General features: G+C 33.8%; 1 protein-coding gene across 1 annotated transcript; it reads right to left on the minus strand.

Annotated features, from left to right (window-relative positions):
- Nucleotides 1–303: 303 nt before the first annotated feature.
- On the minus strand, nucleotides 304–20,120 carry LOC127734378 (putative amine oxidase [copper-containing]). The gene is made up of 3 exons (XM_052244213.1): nucleotides 19,959–20,120; nucleotides 17,379–19,431; nucleotides 304–1,913 (listed from the first exon to the last, which is right to left on the minus strand). Exons 2-3 carry the CDS (start codon nucleotides 19,428–19,430, stop codon nucleotides 1,725–1,727), a joined length of 2,241 nt encoding a protein of 746 aa, XP_052100173.1. The 5' UTR covers nucleotide 19,431; nucleotides 19,959–20,120; the 3' UTR covers nucleotides 304–1,724.
- Nucleotides 20,121–25,157: the final 5,037 nt, after the last annotated feature.

Genomic DNA, 25,157 nt, shown 5'->3' on the forward strand with positions numbered 1-25,157 from the left:
CAATGAGTACAAAGGGAGATAAATTCTAATATATGCAGCCTCATCCATTAATAACAGCTGCTTCCTTTGAACCTTAAATAAGAAATAAGATAAAACAAATGTTTGCGTTATATCGCAAAGGTTTGCGTTTTTTCGCAAATGTTTGCGTTATAACGCAAAAGGTTTGCGTTATTTCGCAAATGTTTGCGTTATAACGCAAAATGTTTGCGTTATAACGCAAAGGTTTGCGTTATTTCGCAAATTTTTGCGTTATTTCGCAAATGTTTGCGTTATAACGCAAAGGTTTGCGTTATTTCGCAAATGTTTGCGTAATAACGCAAACATAGGAAGAAATATTTAAAAAAAAAGTTGTGTGGCGCTTATACGCTTCCGTTCAAAGACGCACTGAGATTACAAAAAATGAAAAACAAACACTGATAATTGAAAATTACAAACTGAGAATTGAAATTACACACTGAGATTTCAAAAAGACACACTGAGATGAAATAAACTGAAAAACACACACTGAGAATTTGAAATTACACACTGAGAATTTAAAATTACACACTGAGATTTGTGCGCACTTTTTATGCGCACATATTTAATTAGCATACTTAATCTGAATCTATTACAAGCTTAAAGCAACCAGGGGACAGAACTCGTTACAATGCAGTCCTTCAAATTGGCGCCAAGTGTTTAATAAAAACATTAGAAATACAACGTGTAGAAAAAACAACGTTATTAAAGACCAATAGAACAGGAAAAATACACACTTACTCTCATTACAAAATATAATCAAATGGTGAAAAACTTTATTAAATTATAAGAAAACATTGGAACAATCGGCAAAAAGACAAACAATGCAGTGACATTTTTACCCAAGTGCCTATTATAGCATATAAACGTAACAAAAATATAAAAGATTACCTTGCGAAATCAGGGTAACAGTTGAAAGACTTTTGAAAAGGACCCATGCTTAAACAGTTTTAAGCAAAAAATCCCGATACACTGTTATAGTAATAATCTGAATTATAGGTAACAAACTCATGCATATGAGTTAGCAAAAAACGATGTTAAGTCTTGAAATTTATTACGAATGTTTGTTGAAGGAACCGCATTTTATTATAATGACGAGAGTTTGGGAGACCAAGATATCAATCTGTTGAATTATTCATCTCATCAATATTCATTAGTAATGTGCAGAATAATCTCAGTGTGTATTTTTTAAATCTCAGTGTGTAATTAACAATTCTCAGTGTGTGTTTTTCAATTTATTTCATCTCAGTGTGTCTTTTTTTTAAATCTCAGTGTGTAATTTCGATTTCTCAGTGTGTTATTTCAGGTTTTAATTCTCAGTGTGTAATTTTTCGAAAAAAGGGTTTAAACATAGTTTTGACGAGAACGGCTTGCCATAATATAGTAGCAATCTGAACGGACTATTGATACTGCTCAGAAGATTGCAACTGATTACTGTTGCTTGCAATAAACGTCAGTGCGAAACCTCTTTATGGTGACGAGTTGTCATTAGTTCCTTTCAACAGACAAATCACAGAAATGAGCTGTAATGTGTTTCCTGATTTCCAAACTTTGTTTACATTGTTCTCCTGATATATCTGTTTTCTCGCAGACTTTGTGTTCTTAGAACATGCATTCTTGTAAATGTTAATTTGAGTTTCTTGATATCCATGAAATCAGACTGATAAAAGTAACAGCTGGCTGGAACTTAGTGTACCTTGTTAAATAACTCATCCTCCTGATTGTTGTATATTTACACTTTTTGTTACGGTGTCAATAGAATTTACAGATGGGTCCTCGTTAAATAGATTGAATGGAATGAGACTGAAATACTGGTTATTGTCTGTTGTTGATGTAAGAGGATAGTTCTCTCGGTGTGGTATATGTGTTGCACTTAGGGTTACCCAAGCAACCAGATCCTGAAATAAAATATTAGTACAACTGAAGCATCTTATTTCAAAAGTTTTATAAAAGAAACACAAATAGTCTGTGTCTTTTTTATTATAGTGATATGTAAATACCCTGCCACGTCCGGTCTGTGTTTTTGTTAGATGTTTTTCTGCTTTGAATCGATCTAATGAGATGAGCCCTTTTCAACTGATTTTTATAGTTTGTTCTTATGTTGTACTGTTACACCACTGTTCCCGGTTAGGGGGAGGGTTTGGCACCACCAAACTAGTTTAACCCCGCCACATTATGTGTGTGCCTATTCCAAGCCAGGAGCCTGTAATTCAGTGGTTGTCCTTTGTTACTGTATATCATAATAAAATGCTCCGCAGGGCGCAGCTTGATACGACCGCAGAGGTCGAACCCTGAACAGTTGGGGCAAGTATGGACACAACATTCAAGCTTGATACAGCTTTGCATTTGGATTGTGATTAAATATTTGACACAGCATAGGTTTCTGACACAGAATGAATGTGGTCTAAGAACTTAAAAATTTTAAATTGGACATTCACCTATTATGGTCCAATATCCAAAATCTAAATACATGGTTAGATTCAGCATATCAAAGAACCCCAAGAATTCAATTTTTGATGAAATAAAACAAAGTTTAATTTTGGACCCTTTTGACCTCAATGTGGACAAAGTTGATAACGGGGCCCAAAAATCAAAAATCTAAATACATGGTTAGATTCAGCATATCAAAGAACCCCATATATTCAATTTTTGTTGAAATCAAACAAAGTTTAATTCTGGACCCCGATTTGGACCAACTTGAAAACTGGGCCCATAATCAAAAATCTAAATACATGGTTAGATTCAGCATATCAAAGAACCCTAAGAATTCAATTTTTGTTAAAATCAAACTAAGTTTAATTTTGGACCCTTTGGACCTTAATGTAGACCAATTTGAAAACGGAACCAAAAATTAAGAATCTAAATACACGGTTCGATTCGGCATATCAAAGAACCCCAATAATTCAATTTTTGATGAAATCAAACAAAGTTTAATTTTGGACCCTTTGGACCTCAATGTGGACCAATTTAAAAAGGGGCCCAAAATCCAAAAACTAAATACACGGTTAGATTCAGCATATTAAAGAACCCCAAGAATTCAAGAATAAAACCCCATTGAAATTGGTCAAGAAATAAGCAATTTATACGAAGTATCTTCTTTTGCACAATACTGTGCAATTAAATATTTCTTGCTATTGCGCAATACTGTGCTATTGACAATTTCTTGCTATTGCGCAATATTGTGCTATTGGATATTTCTTGCTATTGTGCAATACTGTGCAATTGAGGATTTCTTGCTATTGCGCAATACTGTGTAATTGAAGATTTCTTGCTATTGTGCAATACTGTGCAATCGAAAATTTCTTGCTATTGCACAATACTTATTATATAATAATTTACACATCCTGTTTGGTGTGTATCTCCTACCATATCATTATTATTACTATATATATATAAAAATATTAATTTTCGCGAACCATTTAGGTCACGGAAATTCCATTTTTTGCCATCAGTAAGGAGAGTTGTACAAATAATGTGAATACACAGAACCCCGATCCAATTCATCTTTTGCTAAAAATATTTATCATTTTCTGTTTTATATCTCCTAACATCATTCCATTTTTCTCTAATTTCGATTAAAATATGCCAAAACCTGCAGTAAAAATAGATGTATGCCCCAAATAAACATTCCCCGATTGGTTGAACTACTATGGCGTCGATGTAAAGCAACGAAAGCCTCGATGTAAAGCAACGCAAGCCTTCGATGTAAAGCACACGCTTCCCAAGAGTAAGGAGAGTTGTACAAATAATGTGAATTCACAGACCCCCGATCCAATTGATCTTTTGCTAAAAGTGTTCATCATTGTCTGTTCTGTATCTACCAACAACATTCCATTTTTCTATAATCCCGATTTAAACATGTCGAAACCTGCAGTAAAAATAGATGTATGCCCCAAGTAAACATTCCCCGATTGGTTGAAAAGCTGTGGCCTCGATCTAAAGCAACGCAAGCACACGCAAAAATTTCCGTTGAAATGTTGAACTTCGACCCCGAGCCGATTCACATAGAGATTTTCTTGCGCTCAAATGTAATTCTAAGTGAAGTATACTGGTAAAGTAAAATTATGTTCTTTTACAGAAATATTTACACATTTTATTATTAATGTTTTGTCATGCTTCTGCAAATTTACGCTGAGCTTTAGTTAAATATAATTATATACAAATTTTGTTACGTCAAGCATTAAGAGTAAGAATATATTTCGCGCCAATACAAGAAAATAATCTGTGTCACCAAATAAGTTTATCAGCATCTTTCTGAAATTTTCCAAAAGAAAATAGCGTTAATTATAGAGAAATTTTGGTGAGTATTACTTATTAATGTTAAGGTTCTCCAGAGGTGGTTCTCTACATCATCTTGGCGGTCAATTTAATCCCATTTATCAATTATCCCCGATGGCGACGACACCCAGTCGATTTGTGTCATGAGTGAAAATCTTATCTATTTGATGAAATAACTTCTTCATTAACTGTACATGCAATATTTTTGTAGTTTTTGATAACCGTGCACATTCCCATTGCATGTCCGCAAGATAAATGGGTTATGCATTTGTAAATTGTGTAAGTACAGTAATATTGTGTGATAAAAATTTGTGACGGTCAGTGCGTGATCACGTGACATTATTATTTGTAAACAAACGGGCTCCCCATGTAACACGTGTCGGAACTATCCATACAAGGTACAATCAATCTTTTATTTCACTATTTGATGATATTTCTGTGTCTGTTTGTAGGTTTTGCAGATCAGATCATCTACAGATGTCATAGTGTAGTTTCATAGGTAAAAAAGTACCATGATTGTTCCTGTTCAGTAGTTGTGAATTTTTTTTATAGAATTAGAAGGTAATTCTACATTAGTCATTATTTGAATTAAGTCTGAAAAAAAATGACTCAACTCTCTGTGTAATTTTTCCCCAATTTTTGAAACATGCATAATTTAAAGAGCATTTGCTTCCCTTGAACCCTCCCCCCCCCCCCCCTCTCCTTACAAATTGCCCAAAACTCATACTCATAGTCCGAGATAACTCTGGTGTCCAACATCTGTTTTCGCGATTCCGGCATTTTAACTCTTTATTTTCAAATTGAACACACTCGGCCATTCAGCTTATTTGCATCATAAATGAACAAGGTGTTAGATTATGTTTTCCTATTGAATAAGGGTCATTTTCATAAATCAGCTCTCATACATGTAATGCATTGTAAATTACTTTTTCTGTTGGTCATGTCACAATCTCTTAAAGTTAAAAAAAAATGCCAGTGTTGATGTGTCGATGTGAAAACTGTCCAAATTTGAGAAAATAGCGGGTGGCAGGTCGATTAAACTTACTTTAATGAAGAGAAAAATCAACTAATTGAGGCTCGTTTTATATAGATTATGTTTTCCTATGGAATATGGGTCATTTGCATAAATCAGTTCCCATAATGTTGGTCATGTGACATTATACAGTGAAAGTTAAAATGAGGGTGGTAATGGGGGTACCTTCATGACGAATAACGGTAAAAAATCCTGCCAAATGACGTTAACGATAATTTTTGGTGCATGACGATAAAATACTTTCTTCAAGACGATAAAAAAATAGACAGATTTTGACGAATCACATTAATTTTTCCCCAAAAATAACAGTAACGATAATTATTTGAAACCTCTGACGAATTACGATAAGGATATGTTGAAGAATCACGGTAAAATGTTAACCATGTTTGACGCCTGACGGAAAAGGGCATTCATACCCAGAGTTCGCGAAAACTTATTTTGACCCATCGGTCATGGGACCGACAAAGCATGATTATTTGTCAGTCCTACAAAATTTTAGCCAGTCCTACAAAATCTCTCAATTTTATCCTGAAAAAAAATTGATAACATATTTTATCGAAAAATAACTTTATTAATATTAGTTTTATTCTTCGCACCCACAGGCAAATTAACAATGAAAGACCAGTTCAGGTCTTCTGATTGTTCTTATTTAAAGTCATCTTCACTATCCATTTCATCATCTGAATCACTTTCTCGGCTGTTACAGTATTTGTTTGCTCCATTGTAGGGTTCAATCGCCGATTGTTTGCCAGGGATGGCTCTATGGACAAATTAAGTAGGCCACGTGTAGATCGCCGCTTTGGTTTGTTTATAATAAATCCGTAAACCAGTACCGGAAATTGGCAGCGGATACATCTGATAACCGATGTAAACACTTATTGGAAACAGTTGCGGTACATCTAATAACCGATGTAAAAAAGTGCCGAAATATGCACTACAACGGCTGTTTTTACATCGGTCATTGGGACCGGCACTAGCCTTCAAAATACTGGTCCGAGCCTCATTTTGACCGACAGGACCGACCATTTTCGTGAACTCTGCATACCCTCTAAAATGCCAGTATTGATGGGCCAATGTGAAAACTGTCCAAATATGAGAAGATAACGGGTGGCAGGTTGATCAAACTTACTTAAATGAAGAGAAAAATAAATAAAATGAGGCTTGATTAATATGAATCCAGTCGCCTCCACTTCGGACAGGCAAATATCATCTATCTGATATGGGACCAGCTGAAGTCCCACTGCCCTAGCTGGTGTCGCAAAACAGTCGTTGGAGGTTAGAGTAATCTCTGACTACAAAACTCAATTCCAATGACAAAAATGCCCTAATCTTAAATTGAAAGCATTGGAAAAGTAAACTGTAAACTATAATTTTGACAATGACCACTATTTGTTTTAGTTCAATGTACATGTAATAATATGCGGGATAATACATGAACTTAATACTGCTTCAAGGTTATACAGGTTTGTCAATGTAAAAATAAAATAATTTGTTTGCTAACTTAGGGAGCTACCATTTGATTTTTAGGTGTGGGGGGGGGGTCTAGGATGAAGTTATATGGGATTGTATTTATGTATTGATGTGAGCTCCCTTTAGATTGTTTTGGGATTTTAGAATTTACATTATCCAGTTACAATGTAAGGGGTTTTATTCATTCAAAAAGGGGGATTTCCATGTTTTCGGACATTAACTCGAAAATGCTTTAAGCAGTTGTTATTTGTCATGAAACTTTGGTTAATTGTTTATATATATCTATTGATGCAAGCTCCCTTTCAATTTAATAAATTGTGGGATTTTATTCGATAAAAAGGATGGCTTTCCCAGTTTGCAGATTAAATTCAAAAGTTTGTACATGCACTTCTCTGGCATGTTTCAATAAATGTGTAAATTATAACTGACATAACTAACTTTGACAATGACCACATATTTTTAAGTTCAATGTACATGAAATATACAAGGTAATGCATGTAGACTCGATACTGCTGCAAGGTTATACAGGGTTGTCAATGAAAAAAAAAAAAATTGTTTGCCAACTTTAGTGTTTCTTTCAGAAGGTTTTGGTGTGGTATGACACCCTGTCATTTTTATACGCCCGTTTACGGGACGTACTATGGTATACCGCTGTCCGTCGTCAACATGTCGGACATTAACTCAAAACAGCTTTAACCAATTTGCAGAAAACTTTGGTGAATTGTTTATATCTATTGACATGAGCTCCCTTTCGTTTTTTATAATATTTAGATTTTACATTTCTGAGCTATGGGGTTTTATTCATTAAAAAAAGGGGGATTTTCCAGTTTTCAGACAATAAAAGCTTTCACCAACTTGCAAGAAATTGTGGTGAATTGTTTATATCTATTGACATGAGTTCCCTTTCGATTTTTATATATTTTAGATTTTACATTTCTGAGTTGCAGGGTTTTATTCATGAAAAAAGGGGGGATTTTCCAGTTTCGGACAAAAATCAAAAATGCTTTCAGCAGTTCGTATGAAACTTTGGTGAATTGTTTATATCTATATTGATGTAAGCTCCGATTAAAATTTTATAAATTTTACATTTTACATTTCTGAGTTATGGGGTTTTATTCATTAAAAAAGGGGTGATTTTCCAGTTTTCGGACAATAGCTCAAAAATGCTGTCAGCAATTCTCATGAAACTTAAGTGAATTGTTTATATCTATTGATGCAAGCTCCCTTTACAGTTTCATAAATTTCTAATATGACTGGGAATTAATTGAACTTTATTTGTTTATAGTCTGACGACAGATTTACTAAGTATTGCGCAACAGCACAGTGTATTGCACAACAGCAAGAAATCTTTAATTTCATCACGTTCTAATGAAGTAACAAGCTTATTTCGCTGAAAGTTAGAATGATTTCATCTACAATTGAGTAACAAGTACCAGAAGTGATAAAAAAATTGTCTTTATGAAAATAACATGCAACCAACTTTAAAATCAATGCTTTAACCTCCTAAAGAAAATAAATTGTTTACGTCTTTGAATTTCTTTACTTTCAAATGAAAAATTGCTGTTTCATCGACTTGGTAAATGTTGAATATTGCCGATGACGAAAGCGACTGAAAGCGAGTATCGTAAACAACAGGGCGACTAGATTTCGCTTTTGAAGGTCGGTCAAAGCGAAGTGGCGACCGGGAAAGCGACTTTGTCGCCCCAGTAGCATGGTAACGTGAGCCCTGCACAATGCTTATTACTTTAAAACATAGTCCTTTAATATTTTTTATTCTACTTTGAATATTGCCTGCTTATTTCAGCAACTATTCTTACAAAAAAATCCTCTATTTATCCTAGGTGTTGCACTCTTATCCTAGGTGTTGCACTCAGTATTGTTGATTATATTTATATGTATATGTAGTAAAGTGAATGCAACCCCCTTTTTGAAGGTAAGTAACTAACAGTTAACAAACTTTATCACTTATCAGTAGTTTAGAATGGTTTAAAAAAGATCTAATAGATGTTACATGCATTATGCCTTCCTCTCAAAAAGTTTGCATGTGTTTTAAAGTGGTTATTTAGCAATGTAATTTTTTCCCTCAGTATTAACATTAATTTAGAAGTAAGTTAAAGGATTTCAGTTAACCAAAATTATTTCAAGCCTAATTTATATAAACAAATCCCACGTCGATATATAACATGTACAACAATCAAACATCAACCCACGCCAAACTTGATGTAATTGAAAGACATCTAGAGGTCAATATACAGTCTCGAACAAAAGACAAAATGAGGAAAAATATAGCGAATTTTTGAGAATTATTATTGCATGTATATTTGCAATATTTAAAATGCATAGTTTAAAATCTTTTGAGTTTTAGGTTCCACCTACCATTTAAGAAAACTGGGATTTCATTGCAGCTAGTCTATTAGATAACATTTTATAATTTTGAATGTTTCTTCATCAGTTAACTAAAATTAGGTGGAGGTATGTTCTTATTTCTGACAGAGGGGTACTCAACCTATATCAATTTGTGCATGAAGCGATTGATAGTTGCTAGATACTGAATAATTTTACCACAAATTTGTGAAAGTTTTAACCGGTGTATATACTTAAAATATGTTAGTAAAGTTCATGTCTTTTTCAGGACTTCTGATCCAACCATGTAGTATGGCATGTTTGTGAGATATGGTTTTGGCCAGTAGGATGTTCATGATGGACCTGTAGTACAAAGTATATCACTGGATTGAGCTCATTGTCTAAGTGTATTATTCAAGTGCTTTGCTTTGAGCTCAGTTCATTGTTATGCAATTCATTCTTTGTGAAATAAAGATTTGACAGACAACTCTCATGTACAAGGAATTGTCAAAGTGGTATCCATTCTATGAACAATGTAAGTAATAGGGAGATAAAAGCATTTTATTTAGATTTGAACCAAACATTTTTTGTCCATTAGCCAAACTAAAATAAAGAAGCACAAATTCACCAAACAATGCTACTGGCGCTACTAGCAATATGATGCTAGGTTCTTTTGTTACACTTTATTATGCCCAGCCGTATCGGAGGGGGCATTAAGTTTTACCCTTGTCCGTCTGTACGTACGTACGTCCCAAAATTGGTTTCCGTTCTCTAACTTTAGTTTGCCTCAACCAAATGTTATGAAACTTATACACATTATGCTTATTACCACAAAACACAGATCAAGTTTGAATTTTGGTGGCGTCACTTTTATCGTTCTAGAGTTATGCCCCTTTACAAATGGAAAATTGCTGAATTTATCATTTCCGTTCTCTAACTTTAGTTTGCCTCAACCAAATGTTATGAAACTTATACACAATGCTTATTACCACAAAACACAGATCCAGTTTGAATTTTGGTGGCGTCACTTTTACCGGTCTAGAGTTATGCCCCTTTACAAATGGAAAAATTGCTGAATTTTTCATTTCGGTTCTCTTATTTTAGTTTGCCTCAACCAAATGTTATGAAACTTATACACAATGCTTATTACTACATAATACAGATTAAGTACGAAATTTGGTGGCAACACTTTTACCATTCTTGAGTTATGTCCCTTTATAAACATAAAAATTGCTGAATTTTTCGTTTCCGTTCTCTGACTTCCAAATGTTATAAAACTTACACACACTTTTGCAATAGCTTTTTCATATTGAATACTAAAACTTTTTAGATATTTAGACATATTAAGTAGATGTTCATAATATCCACTTGACATTTTATCATATGATTTCTGTAGTTAGTTATGAGTCTTTGAAGCATGCTCACAAAGGTTCTTTTGTTGATATCATTTTCATACTGGTCAAAACTTTTTTCTGCTTTGACCAGCTTTGGAGGAGATATTTTCAAAGAATTAATAAAAAATAACACAGAAATTCACTTTCTAGCTCATCTAGCCCCAATCATCATGTCAGGCATTGTCATTACTAAAAAACATTAAATGTCTTCTAAACTGAGAAACAATTTCCACATTTAACCGAAATCTTTTACTTATGATACTGACAATCCCCCACAAAGTAATATAAATAGAACCATACAAATAGTAAGCAAATACATGTTCTCAGATACCATATCCCATATAAAAAAAAATCACATTAAGAAAAAAATGAACCTATTATGTGTTCCTCTCCTAGCTACAAAATGTATCCAAAATCAAAGATGTGGAACATATATATTCTATCATAATCATTTGGTAATTAATGCAATTAGTATCTGTTGAACATAAAAAACTAAATATTACATAAACAACACCCCTAATGCTCATGTTGGCTGTCATTGTGCAACACAGTTAATACATAGAAAACATAAAACATAGAACTCCTTTTGTCATATAAAACACTGTCAAACATCCAATCATACTGTCCACACTGATCTGTGTCCACACTTGTTTGCTTTTAAATATAAATCAGAAATAACCAACTTAAAATGGAAAATTTTAAAAGAAAAAAAAAAGGAAAAAAAAAAATTCCCCCCCCCAATTTTTTGAACCCCCTTATGATTCATCACCCCCAAACTCAATCCCAGCCTTCCCTTTGTGGTATGGTACCTTGCAGTACAATTTCAAAGAGATCCATACACTTGAACACAAGTTATTGTCTGGAAACTAGAAAAATGTGTTTTTTGCCCCTTTTTGGCCCCTAATTCCTAAAATATTGAGGCAATTACCCCCATCATCAATCCAAGCTTTCCCTTTTTGGTATGGTACCTTGCAGTACAATTTCAGAGAGATCCATACACTTGAACACAAGTTATTGTCTGGAAACTAGAAAAATGCTTATTTTTGGCCCCTTTTTGGCCCCCAATTCCTAAATGTTTCGACAATTACCCCCAAACTCAATTCCAGCTTTCCCTTTGTGAAATGGAACCTTGTAGTACAATTTCAGAAAGATCCATACACTTACACACAAGTTATTGTCATGAAACTAGAAAAATGCTTGTTTTTTGCCCCTTTTTTGGCCCCTAATTCCTAAAATTTTGAGGCAATTACCCCCAAAATCAATCCCAGCATTCCTTTTGTGATATGGAACCTTGTGGTACAATGTCAGAGAGATCCATACGCTAACACACAAGTTATGTCTGGAAATTACAAAAATGCTTATTTTTGGCCCCTTTTTGGCCCCTAATTCCTTTACTGTTGGTACCATAACCCCCAAAATCAATCCCAACCTTCCTTTTGTGGTATTGAACCTTGTGGTAAAATTTCATAGAGATCCATTCACTTAAACTAAAGTTAGAGTGCGAAAACCAATGTGTATTCGGACGACGCCGGACGACGCCAGACGACGACGACGACGACGACGCCAACGTCATACCAATATACGACCACAAAATTTTTTTTGCGGTCGTATAAAAAGTAAAATCACAAAAATACTGAACTCCGAGGAAAATTCAATAAAATGCTCCGCAGGGCGCAGCTTGATACGACCGCAGAGGTCGAACCCTGAACAGTTGGGGCAAGTATGGACACAACATTCAAGCTTGATACAGCTTTGCATTTGGATTGTGATTAAATATTTGACACAGCATAGGTTTCTGACTAAGAATGAATGTGGTCTAAGAACTTAAAAATTTTAAATTGGACATTCACCTATTATGGTCCAATATCCAAAATCTAAATACATGGTTAGATTCAGCATATCAAAGAACCCCAAGAATTCAATTTTTGATGAAATCAAACAAAGTTTAATTTTGGACCCTTTTGACCTCAATGTGGACAAAGTTGATAACGGGGCCCAAAAATCAAAAATCTAAATACATGGTTAGATTCAGCATATCAAAGAACCCCATATATTCAATTTTTGTTGATATCAAACAAAGTTTAATTTTGGACCCCGATTTGGACCAACTTGAAAACTGGGCCCATAATCAAAAATCTAAATACATGTTTAGATTCAGCATATCAAAGAACCCTAAGAATTCAATTTTTGTTAAAATCAAACTAAGTTTAATTTTGGACCCTTTGGACCTTAATGTAGACCAATTTGAAAACGGAACCAAAAATTAAGAATCTAAATACACGGTTAGATTCGGCATATCAAAGAACCCCAATAATTCAATTTTTGATGAAATCAAACAAAGTTTAATTTTGGACCCTTTTGACCTCAATGTGGACAAAGTTGATAACGGGGCCCAAAAATCAAAAATCTAAATACATGGTTAGATTCAGCATATCAAAGAACCCCATATATTCAATTTTTGTTGAAATCAAACAAAGTTTAATTTTGGACCCTGATTTGGACCAACTTGAAAACTGGGCCCATAATCAAAAATCTAAATACATGTTTAGATTCAGCATATCAAAGAACCCTAAGAATTCAATTTTTGTTAAAATCAAACTAAGTTTAATTTTGGACCCTTTGGACCTTAATGTAGACCAATTTGAAAACGGAACCAAAAATTAAGAATCTAAATACACGGTTAGATTCGGCATATCAAAGAACCCCAATAATTCAATTTTTGATGAAATCAAACAAAGTTTAATTTTGGACCCTTTTGACCTCAATGTGGACAAAGTTGATAACGGGGCCCAAAAATCAAAAATCTAAATACATGGTTAGATTCAGCATATCAAAGAACCCCATATATTCAATTTTTGTTGAAATCAAACAAAGTTTAATTTTGGACCCCGATTTGGACCAACTTGAAAACTGGGCCCATAATCAAAAATCTAAATACATGTTTAGATTCAGCATATCAAAGAACCCTAAGAATTCAATTTTTGTTAAAATCAAACTAAGTTTAATTTTGGACCCTTTGGACCTTAATGTAGACCAATTTGAAAACGGAACCAAAAATTAAGAATCTAAATACACGGTTAGATTCGGCATATCAAAGAACCCCAATAATTCAATTTTTGATGAAATCAAACAAAGTTTAATTTTGGACCCTTTTGACCTCAATGTGGACAAAGTTGATAACGGGGCCCAAAAATCAAAAATCTAAATACATGGTTAGATTCAGCATATCAAAGAACCCCATATATTCAATTTTTGTTGAAATCAAACAAAGTTTAATTTTGGACCCCGATTTGGACCAACTTGAAAACTGGGCCCATAATCAAAAATCTAAATACATGTTTAGATTCAGCATATCAAAGAACCCTAAGAATTCAATTTTTGTTAAAATCAAACTAAGTTTAATTTTGGACCCTTTGGACCTTAATGTAGACCAATTTGAAAACGGAACCAAAAATTAAGAATCTAAATACACGGTTAGATTCGGCATATCAAAGAACCCCAATAATTCAATTTTTGATGAAATCAAACAAAGTTTAATTTTGGACCCTTTTGACCTCAATGTGGACAAAGTTGATAACGGGGCCCAAAAATCAAAAATCTAAATACATGGTTAGATTCAGCATATCAAAGAACCCCATATATTCAATTTTTGTTGAAATCAAACAAAGTTTAATTTTGGACCCCGATTTGGACCAACTTGAAAACTGGGCCCATAATCAAAAATCTAAATACATGTTTAGATTCAGCATATCAAAGAACCCTAAGAATTCAATTTTTGTTAAAATCAAACTAAGTTTAATTTTGGACCCTTTGGACCTTAATGTAGACCAATTTGAAAACGGAACCAAAATTTAAGAATCTAAATACACAGTTAGATTCGGCATATCAAAGAACCCCAATAATTCAATTTTTGATGAAATCAAACAAAGTTTAATTTTGGACCCTTTGGACCTCAATGTGGACCAATTTAAAAACGGGGCCCAAAATCCAAAAACTAAATACACGGTTAGATTCAGCATATTAAAGAACCCCATGAAATCAAGAATAAAACCCCATTGAAATTGGTCAAGAAATAAGCAATTTATAGGAAGTATCTTCTTTTGCACAATCCTGTGCTATTAAATATTTCTTGCTATTGCGCAATACTGTACAATTGACAATTTCTTGCTATTGCGCAATATTGTGCTATTGGATATTTCTTGCTATTGCGCAATACTGTGCAATTGAAGATTTCTTGCTATTGCGCAATACTGTGCAATTGAAGATTTCTTGCTATTGTGCAATACTGTGCAATTGAAAATTTCTTGCTATTGCACAATACTTATTATATAATAATTTACACATCCTGTTTGGTGTGTATCTCCTACCATATCATTATTATTTGATTTCAAATATAAATCAGAAATAACCAACTTAAAATGGAAAATTTTAAAAGAAACAAAAAAGGAAAAAAAGAAAAAAAAGGAAAACAAAATAAATCCCCCCCCCCCAAATTTTTTGAACCCCCATTATGATTCATCACCCCCAAACTCAATCCCAGCCTTCCCTTTGTGGTATGGTACCTTGCAGTACAATTTCAGAGAGATCCATACACTTGAACACAAGTTATTGTCTGGAAACTAGAAAAAAATGTGTTTTTTGGCCCCTTTTTGGCCCCAAATTCCTAAACGTTTAGGGCAATTACCCCCAAACTCAAACCCAGCTTTCCCTTTGTGATATGGAACCTTGTAGTACAATTTCAGAAAGATCCATACACTTACACACAAGTTATTGTCATGAAACTAGAAAAATGCTTGTTTTTTGCCCCTTTTTTTGCCCCTAATTCCTAAAATTTGGAGGCAATTACCCCCAAAATCAATCCCAGCATTCCTTTAGTGATATGGAACGTTGTGGTACAATGTCAGAGAGATCCATACACTAACACACAAGTTATGTCTGGAAGTTACAAAAATGCTTATTTTTGGCCCCTTTTTGGCCCCTAATTCCTTTACTGTTATTACCATAACCCCCAAAATCAATCCCAACCTTCCTTTTGTGGTATTGAACCTTGTGGTAAAATTTCATAAAGATCCATTCACTTAAACTAAAGTTAGAGTGCGAAAACCAATGTGTCTTCGGACGACGCCAGACGACGCCGGACGACGACGACGACGCCGGACGACGACGACGCCGGACGACGACGACGCCAACGTCATACCAATATACGACCACAAAAATTTTTTTGCGGTCGTATAAAAAGGAAAGTCCCCAATCAAATGGCAAAATCAAAAGTTCAAACACATCAAACGAATGGATAACAACTGTCATATTCCTGACTTGGTACAGGCATTTTCTTATGTAGAAAATGGTGGATTGAACCTGGTTTTATAGCTAGCTTAACCTCTAACTTGTATGACAGTCGCATCAAATTCCATTATATTGACAACGATGCGTGAACAAAACAAACAGACACAATAGGTAAAAATGTCAAAAATAGGGGTACAGCAGTCAACATTGTGTTATCATCTTAATCACTATAAAAACAAACAAATGTAACGAAGAAGCACAAAAAGGCGTACATCAAATTTAACATCCTCATTTTGCTTATATATTTGCATATTTGTTTTTCGTTCATTGGTTTTTTACATAAACCAGGCTGTTAGTTTGCAGATTTGAATTGTTTTTCATTTGTAATTTGATGGCCTTTTATAGCTTACTATGCGGTTTGGGTTTTGCTCATTGTTGAAGGCCGTACGGTTACCTATAGTTGTTAACTTCTATGTCATTTGGTCTCTGGTGGAGAGTTGTCTCATTGGCAATCATACCACATCTTCTTATTTTTATATATATGGAAAAAAAACACATTCATTCATCTCACCTAATTATCGATTACCGGTATCGATACTGCAGATACAAAAGGATCTGTGATCCCGCTTGCTAAAAAACCCCAATTGTTTTGCTATCGTGTACAGCAGATTTTGTCTTGAGTTTCCAATTACTATTGCTATTCAATGGATTCTGTAATCGTTTACAGCATATGCTGAACTGTATTACCCATTGCATCTGCCGTATCGACAGCCGGTAACAGGTTGTGAATCATAGTCTAACATGGTAAAAGTTATTTGTGGTCATCTTGTCAAGCTTTTAAGTTATAATTGACTGAGTAAGATTTTAAAATGTTCATTTTCATGTTTTTTACCTGCTTTCATGTTAAATCTTATGTTACCTTTTAAGATCTGCGATCAATTGAGAACACCACGTCTACGAATATGCCTTCACATTTAAAACCAACTAACACAAAATAATTGAAATACATGTTTTTTCAGACACATATTCAAAAGATAAGTTATGTCATATAATATTTTCATTTCAACTTTATACCATTAGAGGTTCAAGCATTTTACCAAACTTAGTCTTTTTAGCATGTTAACAAGTAAACAATTCTAAAGTAAATAAAAAAATAAGAAGATGTGGTATAATAATTTGCCAATGAGACACTTCTCCGCCAGAGACCAAATGACGTAGAATTTATAAACTATAATAGTTCACCGCACGTCCTTCAACAATGAGCAAAGCCTTTAACGTAAATATGTTCCTAGATTGTACGTTATGTCGAATAAGTAACGTAGAAGTAATGGCACTTGTCAAGAAATGTGGTATGATTGCAAATGAGACAACTGTCCACCAAAACCAAACGACATAGGTATATGCACACGTGTAAATGTATTGGGATTTTTTGTTTGTTTAAAGGAAGGCAACTCTTATGGAATAAATATTCCACAACAATTACAAATGCATTTTACGTGTGCCAAGTAAATAAAGTGTGAGTTAATTCACTTTTAGAGGAACATCTAATAAGTGCCTACCTGGTCAATAATGCTTTCATTGTCGTCAATGTAACTTTGAAAATTAACAATTGTTTCCTTAGCATCCCACGTGGAGTAAATAGAACTACTGCTACGCTCATCTTCGTGTCTTTTTGAAACTGCCAACATATACCGTTTCCAAGAAACAGAAGCTTCATTACCTATATTTTCGGATACAAAGTTTGTTTCCTGGCTTCTAACTTGCAATTTAATTGCTTTGGGGTCCTTATACAGGGTTAAATGTTCTCTATTATAAAATATGAAAAAGCTGTCCGATTTAGAACAACTTTTAAAAAGTACTTGGTTTTCAGTCATTTTTAAGGTTCTTGTAAACTTAATCTGTTCATATTTTTCAAATGCTTTTATTACCCAATCACTGTTTTGAATTTTTGGTCCTATATCAAAGGTTTCAAAACGGTTTGTTCGACCAAAAACGTCTATGTCCACTTTGAAATGATAGGAGTGCTGGTGAATATTTGCCACTAGATGTTCATTCAATCTGAATCCATACCGGGTTTCCTCGGGACTATATATTGTCGGAAGAGGAAATCCCGAATACGAAGTTCTGACGTCCATTATACCATTTTTATGGAAGACAAAGTCTATAACGTGGTCATAATTAAATATTGCCAGGATTGTTCGTACGACCAACACAGTATCTTCTGTACCAGAATACGTAGTGGACGAGTAATGCCTCCTCAAAACCATGCCCGTTGGCTGCTCGAAAACACAGAACGAATTAGGAAAGATCTTTAATTCCAATCTTCCTGCAAACACATGTGAACTGTCTATAAAGGTAGACGTTTCGGGACAGTCAGCTCCGGGGACTAGTTCTCTTGCTTTTGTCCCTAGGAGGAATCCAGAGTATGTCATGTCAGAATACCGCATCCAACGTTTATATCCATTATGGAAAATTGAAATTTCTTGAAGACTCACTTCGTAAGCATATGTTACATCACGAAACTTTACATTAAACATTGATGGTCCTCTACTTGTTGACATCTGTATGTCAAAATTCCAACTATCATATTCGATATGATTGTTTCGGACAAAATATTTTACTGATGTATGTAATGAGTTTGATTTGTAAATATTGTGTCTATGAACATGTATAGCCTTTTTCTTCTTTGCTCTTTTTGTGTACGGAATGTAAGATTTTTGTGTTTTTCCTGCTAGATACTCGGCGGCTAGCTGCTCTGGAGAATCATACAGTTTACTTCCATACCATATATTTTCTAATCTATAAGCAGAACTATTACTTCCTGTCATATTGACCAACAAGAATAAATCAACCGGATACAATAGATAATCCTCAACATCATGATGTGTCCAGTACCAAACTAATCTGACATCTTTTCCGGAAACAGATGGTGCCATTGGAGAAAAATATTCTGCTTTAAGACAATGGTGTTGACAATCGAAAAAACTGGCTTCGTAGCTGTTTTGTAGTAGAAATCTGATATTGTATTCAACTATTTGCAGAATTTTGTTCATTACGGAATTGTCAAGCTCTGAGAATGGTCTGAATAGAAACGGAACACTTTTTTGGTAATGTTTTGAAACTAGAGTTCTATGGAATGTAATATTTCTGAGAGGACCAATTATATACTCCTCTACTCGCGGAGGTCGAAGATCGCCTCGGAACAACACAGTTCTAGCATGCCTGGGAGGAGAGTTTAGGTTTTTCTCTCTTAACGTTAAAATCTCAGATTTATTTGGTAGATAAACTTCGGTAAGGAAAACATAGCTCTTGTCCAGAGAAAACTGTGAATCATTACCAATATTAAATGCAGGTTGGTTTAATAAGTAGTTTCTTATTGCAGTAATTTCGTCGGTATTGAGATCACGGAAAGGGGAATGTTCTCCAGATTGAAAAGGAAGAAAATCCGGAAAGCTTTGTTCATTCCTGGATTGGTGTTTGAGAATCTCATAATAAATGACAACAGTAGCCATTCCAGCAATCACAAAGAAAGAAAACAACAATAGAAACAAAGCAAAACAGCGCCATTTTCTCGTTGGGTCTTCCTTTGTTTTCTGTGGAATTTTGTCCATCCTGTAAAGGATAAAACGAAAAACACAATTTACAGGACAGTTTGACGTAACTGAGTACAATGAATGTTGTTGTCTCAATATAACACATGAAATACACACAAGAACATGATATCAAAACACTTAAGCAAGAGAACCATGACCCCACGCAACAATCTGCAAATCAGATTACTAATATCATTGTTATACTATTCAGATAAAGCACTTCTTTCTGTATTATTGAAAATTCCGTAGCTTATTTATTCTTATTTACAGTAAAGTAACGTTTGATATACCCTGTTTTATCATTGAAATTATATCATTGACTATCAATAAATAACTGTTCATCTGATATAATATACTGCTAAAGAACATTGCATCAAAGCGCGGGGACTTAACTGCACATAGGATATAACTAACCCGGACATACGTCCTCTTCTTATATATGTTATATCCTATACTTACAAATAAAATGAAAAATATCATTAAAAATGGAACGAATAAGATAACATAGTGCGAATCACTTGCGAATGAATAGAAATAAGTTCTTACCTCAATATTGTCTTCAAGATTCACCTCGTTACAAAAAGATAATAAGATGTTATGTAGTGAGACGCATTTGTAACATAATAACATTATTTCATCAAAAGAAACAATATTATCTTTTCAGTTGTGATGTGTCTAAATCAACGGCCACCTGTTTCTTTTCACGATTTATTATTTATATCTGGAAAATAAAGATAGTTTTGAAAATTAAATTACTGATTTCACAAAAAGATTGACTGTTTTTACTTTTGCTGCGGATCTATATCATGTCCTCGAAAAGGTTAATAATCTTCATGCAAAATAACATAAGTTATTTCTGTTTGCACAGTTTGTGGTTTAAAGGTTACACCCTTGATTTAGAGCTAATTTTGTTTAAAACAGAATGCAACATAAACCATCGTAAATGTCCGTATTGTTTAACGAAATCAAAATAAAAACAACAGTTGTTGTAATATATTTCAAGTAACAGGAAAGCTACGTTATATTTTTTTTTTACCAAAGTGCCATTGAAAAACAGATAAAATATTGATTTCACAAGACTATAACAGCTGTGTTTAGACATCAGTTTGGTCAAGTCAAAGATGAGCCGATCGTACCGCGTTCTTCTGAAGTATCAGAACCTATCATGTCCAGTTCTGCATGCTACTAACTGACCATTTTGTACCACTTCTGGTTTTACTATCTGTATTAAATTATAGAAATTCAGTTTATACTTAAAATCAACTTGAACTGCCAATTTTCGAAAAATTACATGATTTATAACTGACATGTCTTAATTGTTGATACATTTAGAAATTATGAAGAAACTAAGGTGCCAGCGTCCATGCTGGAAAAGTGAAATCACCTTACTATGTGGAGTTTATTCTTTTTAGGTCCCTTTTGGTAATACAGCTGCTCAATCTTCCTTGGCTTTTAAATTTTTGGTTTTCGCGTTAATTCCCGATGACGATAAATGCAGAAAAGCTCCTCGGACGCACACACATAAAGTGTTATTTCCATTGATCTTCAGTGCTTTTACTTTCCCATGACTTTTAGACATTGAATTAATAATAAACTAAAAATAACTGAAAAAGCTTTGATGACATAATTTCAACATATAGATATTCACATTAACCGCCCCATTTTCTGCAATTTAGAACACTTATTGTATTTAATTTGATGTATACATAGGTTTCCTATCACCCCTATTAATGCAAAACAGGCTCTATACTTTTCTAGCGGACATGAGTGCAAAAGAAATGCGAATGTGGTTGTATAAGACCTAACTAAAAAAAATATGATGTTTTTGAGTTTCACAAACTACTTGATTTTTGTTCACAAAAGTTAAACATAAAAAAGGTAGTATATTTTGCATACATTGATATCGTTGCTACATGCACAGCGACTTGCACAGTGACTTCTTCGAAGATTGGTATGCAAGAACGTGTGCTATTAATAATTTCAGTACATGCATGTACTTATAAGTTATATAAACAGCTATAATTGTACTTTTCTTGATTAGGAACGCTTTACAAAATTTTACTACGAAAGATACGGTATTTCGTTCCCTAATGTTAATTCCCCATTTTTGAACGGTGATATTCCTTTGGTCCCATTTTGATGTGTATATTTCAAACTCGTCTCTATGTCCTTGTCTGAAGTGACATCATTTTAGATTTCAATGAAGTATTGTATGTATAACTGGTAAATCATTATGTCAGGTATTTCATTACCACAAATTACTTAATACCTGTACTAAATTCTTTCATAGATACAAAGATTTGGTTAAAAAGTTTGGTTGTTCTTGTAGAAACCTTATTGCAAACGGAATACCGCATTTACATGACCACATCCTAATTCTTTACAGGATATTGTTTATAGAGCCAGTAAATTTAGATACGATCCATGTAAATTTATTGATCCTTTAAATAAACTTATTCTTAAAGGTAACCAATTTAACAACAGTAGTAAGATCTTTGAATATGGCTTTGACGGTATCAAAGTCATTGTATTATATGTCTGGCGGTTAACTTAATGTTTAAAGATGTATTTATAAGTTGTGTTTGGCTTTGAACTAGCTTTCAGCAACTGCGACTACTCTTACGTGGTACTTTGTGTTTTCTGTCTTATTGCTGGTTGTTTTTTTTTTGTATTGTGTGCATCATGCCGATCTGCTGAGTCATGCCCTTTTCAACATATTCTTATTGGTTGTTCTTGTGTTGAGCTGTAACACCATTATCCTTAGGTTAGGGATGGGTTGAGTTAACGCAAAGTAGTTTATCCCCGCCACATTTTTTCTGTGCTTGTCCAAAGTCAGGAGCCAGTAATTCACCGGTTGTTGCTGTCGGCCATATTTGTTTTTCGTTTATTTTTTTTTAGCAGCAAGCAGGTCAACAGTTGGTTTTCTCGTTTTGTCATACCAGGCCTTTGTATAGCTTACTTATATACGGTATGGGGTTTGCTCATTTTTGACTTATAATTGCTTACATCGAAGTTTTTGATCTCTGGTCACTAGTTGTCCCACATCTCCTTATCTTTCTATGTATAAACCGCTACGCATGTACAAAAACCTATATCCAGAACTTGTGTTAGTTCCTAATTAACCACTTGGGAATGTGTGATACTCGCATAAGAGAAACTTGATGTGAAGTTTACGCCAAAGAGACAGCAAGCCAACAAGACCATAAACAACAATACACATAGAGGTTAACTTACAATATTCAACAAAAGACAAAAGTAAAATCTATAAAGCTCTAAATCGCCCTATAAAATTTTGTGAATGAATTTGACTATCAAAGATCTTCCATTAACACCATTTCCTCAAAATAACAGAAAACCATATTAAAAATATAACCAAAGACCATCAATGCAGAGGTTTCTGACTTAGGACAGGCATATTCTTAAAGATAGAAATAGCTACCGGTAGCTATTAGCAAACATGTGTCAATTATATTACTATTGATCTTCCCATTATATACACACTTCTTTGTTAATCGTATTAATGTTACCCATCACCAACTGAACCCAGTTGTCAGATTGAAATAAATTTGAAAAATTTAGAAAATGTTTGGAACAACTTATGTAATATTTGATTATGAAGATACAATCCTAGTGTAAGAGATTTTCAAATCAAATCAAAGGTAAATAAAGTATTATAAAAAAAAGTACGAAGTTACCAAAAGGTCAAATCAGTCAAAACATCACCTTTGGAAAATAAGAAGACAACAGTCCATGACGCATTAGACAGAAAATAAAATATTGAGGAACACGAGCCCAAACAAAACCGTGAATAAACTCAGGTAGCAAGAACAAGGTCGTTTTTCATCCTTGAAATTGTTATTATTTGAACTGGGAAATATTATAATAAGAAAACTTAAATGGTGGAAAATGTCTGGGATAACACATCGAATACCCCTTTTTGTCCTTTATACAGAAAAAAAGATATGATCACATTTGAAGTATCATGACTGTTTGTCATTTGGTCGTTTTTCGTTTTTATTGTCATGACATTGTCAGTTTGTTTTCGACTTACTTTGGATTCATTAATTTTCGTGGATTGAGGAAAACTCATTTTCGTGGATGCTTATTTCGTGGTTTTGTCTATGTCTGCATAGAAACCTATAGAAGAGTAGTAATTCCCTTAATTAAATTCGTGGTTCACCTGTACCCACGAAAATTGGTATCAAACGAATAACAATGAATCCACAGTATGACTTTGAGTATCCCTTTAGTATCTTTCGCCTCTGTTGAGGATATATTATAAACTACTCAAAGGTTCGACAAAAAGCTATTTCTGACCCTCAAGAGATATAGATCTTGAATATTACAATTTGGCTTCTTTACATTTTACCATGACTTTTTCACTTTTAGTATAAAAATTGCTCTGACCATAGATGTAATACATCTATGCTCTGACACATGTAATGTAAACCCTAACGTAATATATGGGAGATAAGGTTGGCTTGCAGGTTATATAATTTCCTCTGTGACAATATAAAAATGTAGTTAATTAAAGTAAAAGGGTACATCGGAGGCATGATGTATTAAATTATGTTATGATGAAATAAATAATTCCAATTTTTAGCATTTTGTCATTTTCACATACTTTACTGATTCGGAGATATACGAGTGCATGTAAGAACGAACAAGACAATGTACTGCAGGGTCTGTAAGAATAAATATTTAAGGTGGTACCTAACACTACAGGGAGATAACTCTGTAAAAATCAACTAAACGTTTTAATCACGTTGTATTGTTAAGGAAATATTAAGCTTCTCAATGATCAAAATTAGTGTTTGTCAAACTGCTATATAACCAGTGAAATTTTTCTGATAAAGTGGTTGGTTCAAATTATTTGAAATTTTTATATTTTTGTCAAAGGGTCAAAGTAAACATTTTGTCAAAATTTTAGGAAAATTAAACGAGCCAAATTAATATTAGTCAAGGTGTTGGGTACCACCTTAAGTGCCAATCTGCCAAAGAATCAAGCAGCGGTGTAAACATGACAAACAAAAACCTGTTCAATTTTACATTAATTTTAGTATAAAATGTATAATGGTGCACGAATTTAACATTTGTTTGATTTTCCTGTTGATATAATTTTGTTGAAGTGCACTAGAAATTACCAATTAAGGGGAGCTAACTCCGTAATTTGTTATCATTCTAACCAAAAGTTATCTAGAGATTTCTCGAATTACCAGACACGCATAGTGAAAGACCTTCTGTTTCTAACTCAGGATGAGGGTCACCGGGTTTTTTCGGCCATGTTTTGTGAAACGCTGCTAAATTGCCTGATTCTTACAAAGACTGGTACTCATGTACGTATGAAAGAACTTACAGCTGATCTACTATTACAATTGTGTAATAATAGTCTCAGTTTACAGTAACAGTAAATCTTTGCTAATTTTGGCGCAGTTACTCTGGATGGGCCTATTGGATCCCATTGCAAATAGATATTAGCTGTACATGTCCAAACCCCCTAATTGAAAATATCTACGAGTAGGCTAAACAAAGATCGAAAGGTCACTAAGATGTCTGGACAGATCCTTAAATTGAACAATTTATTTTCATTATTTGCTTTCATTGCATCTATGGTATTCTAAATTGTATTTTCATCCCGTGTTTGATAAAGTGAAAGATAAGTGTTTAACATCCAATGGCTAATATTACATGTATAACCAGGCATATATCATGATATGTTAATTGAACAAAAAATTCTTTATACTA

This window comes from Mytilus californianus, unplaced genomic scaffold (assembly GCF_021869535.1).
Source record: "Mytilus californianus isolate M0D057914Y unplaced genomic scaffold, xbMytCali1.0.p SCAF_3, whole genome shotgun sequence".
Taxonomy (NCBI): domain Eukaryota; kingdom Metazoa; phylum Mollusca; class Bivalvia; order Mytilida; family Mytilidae; genus Mytilus; species Mytilus californianus.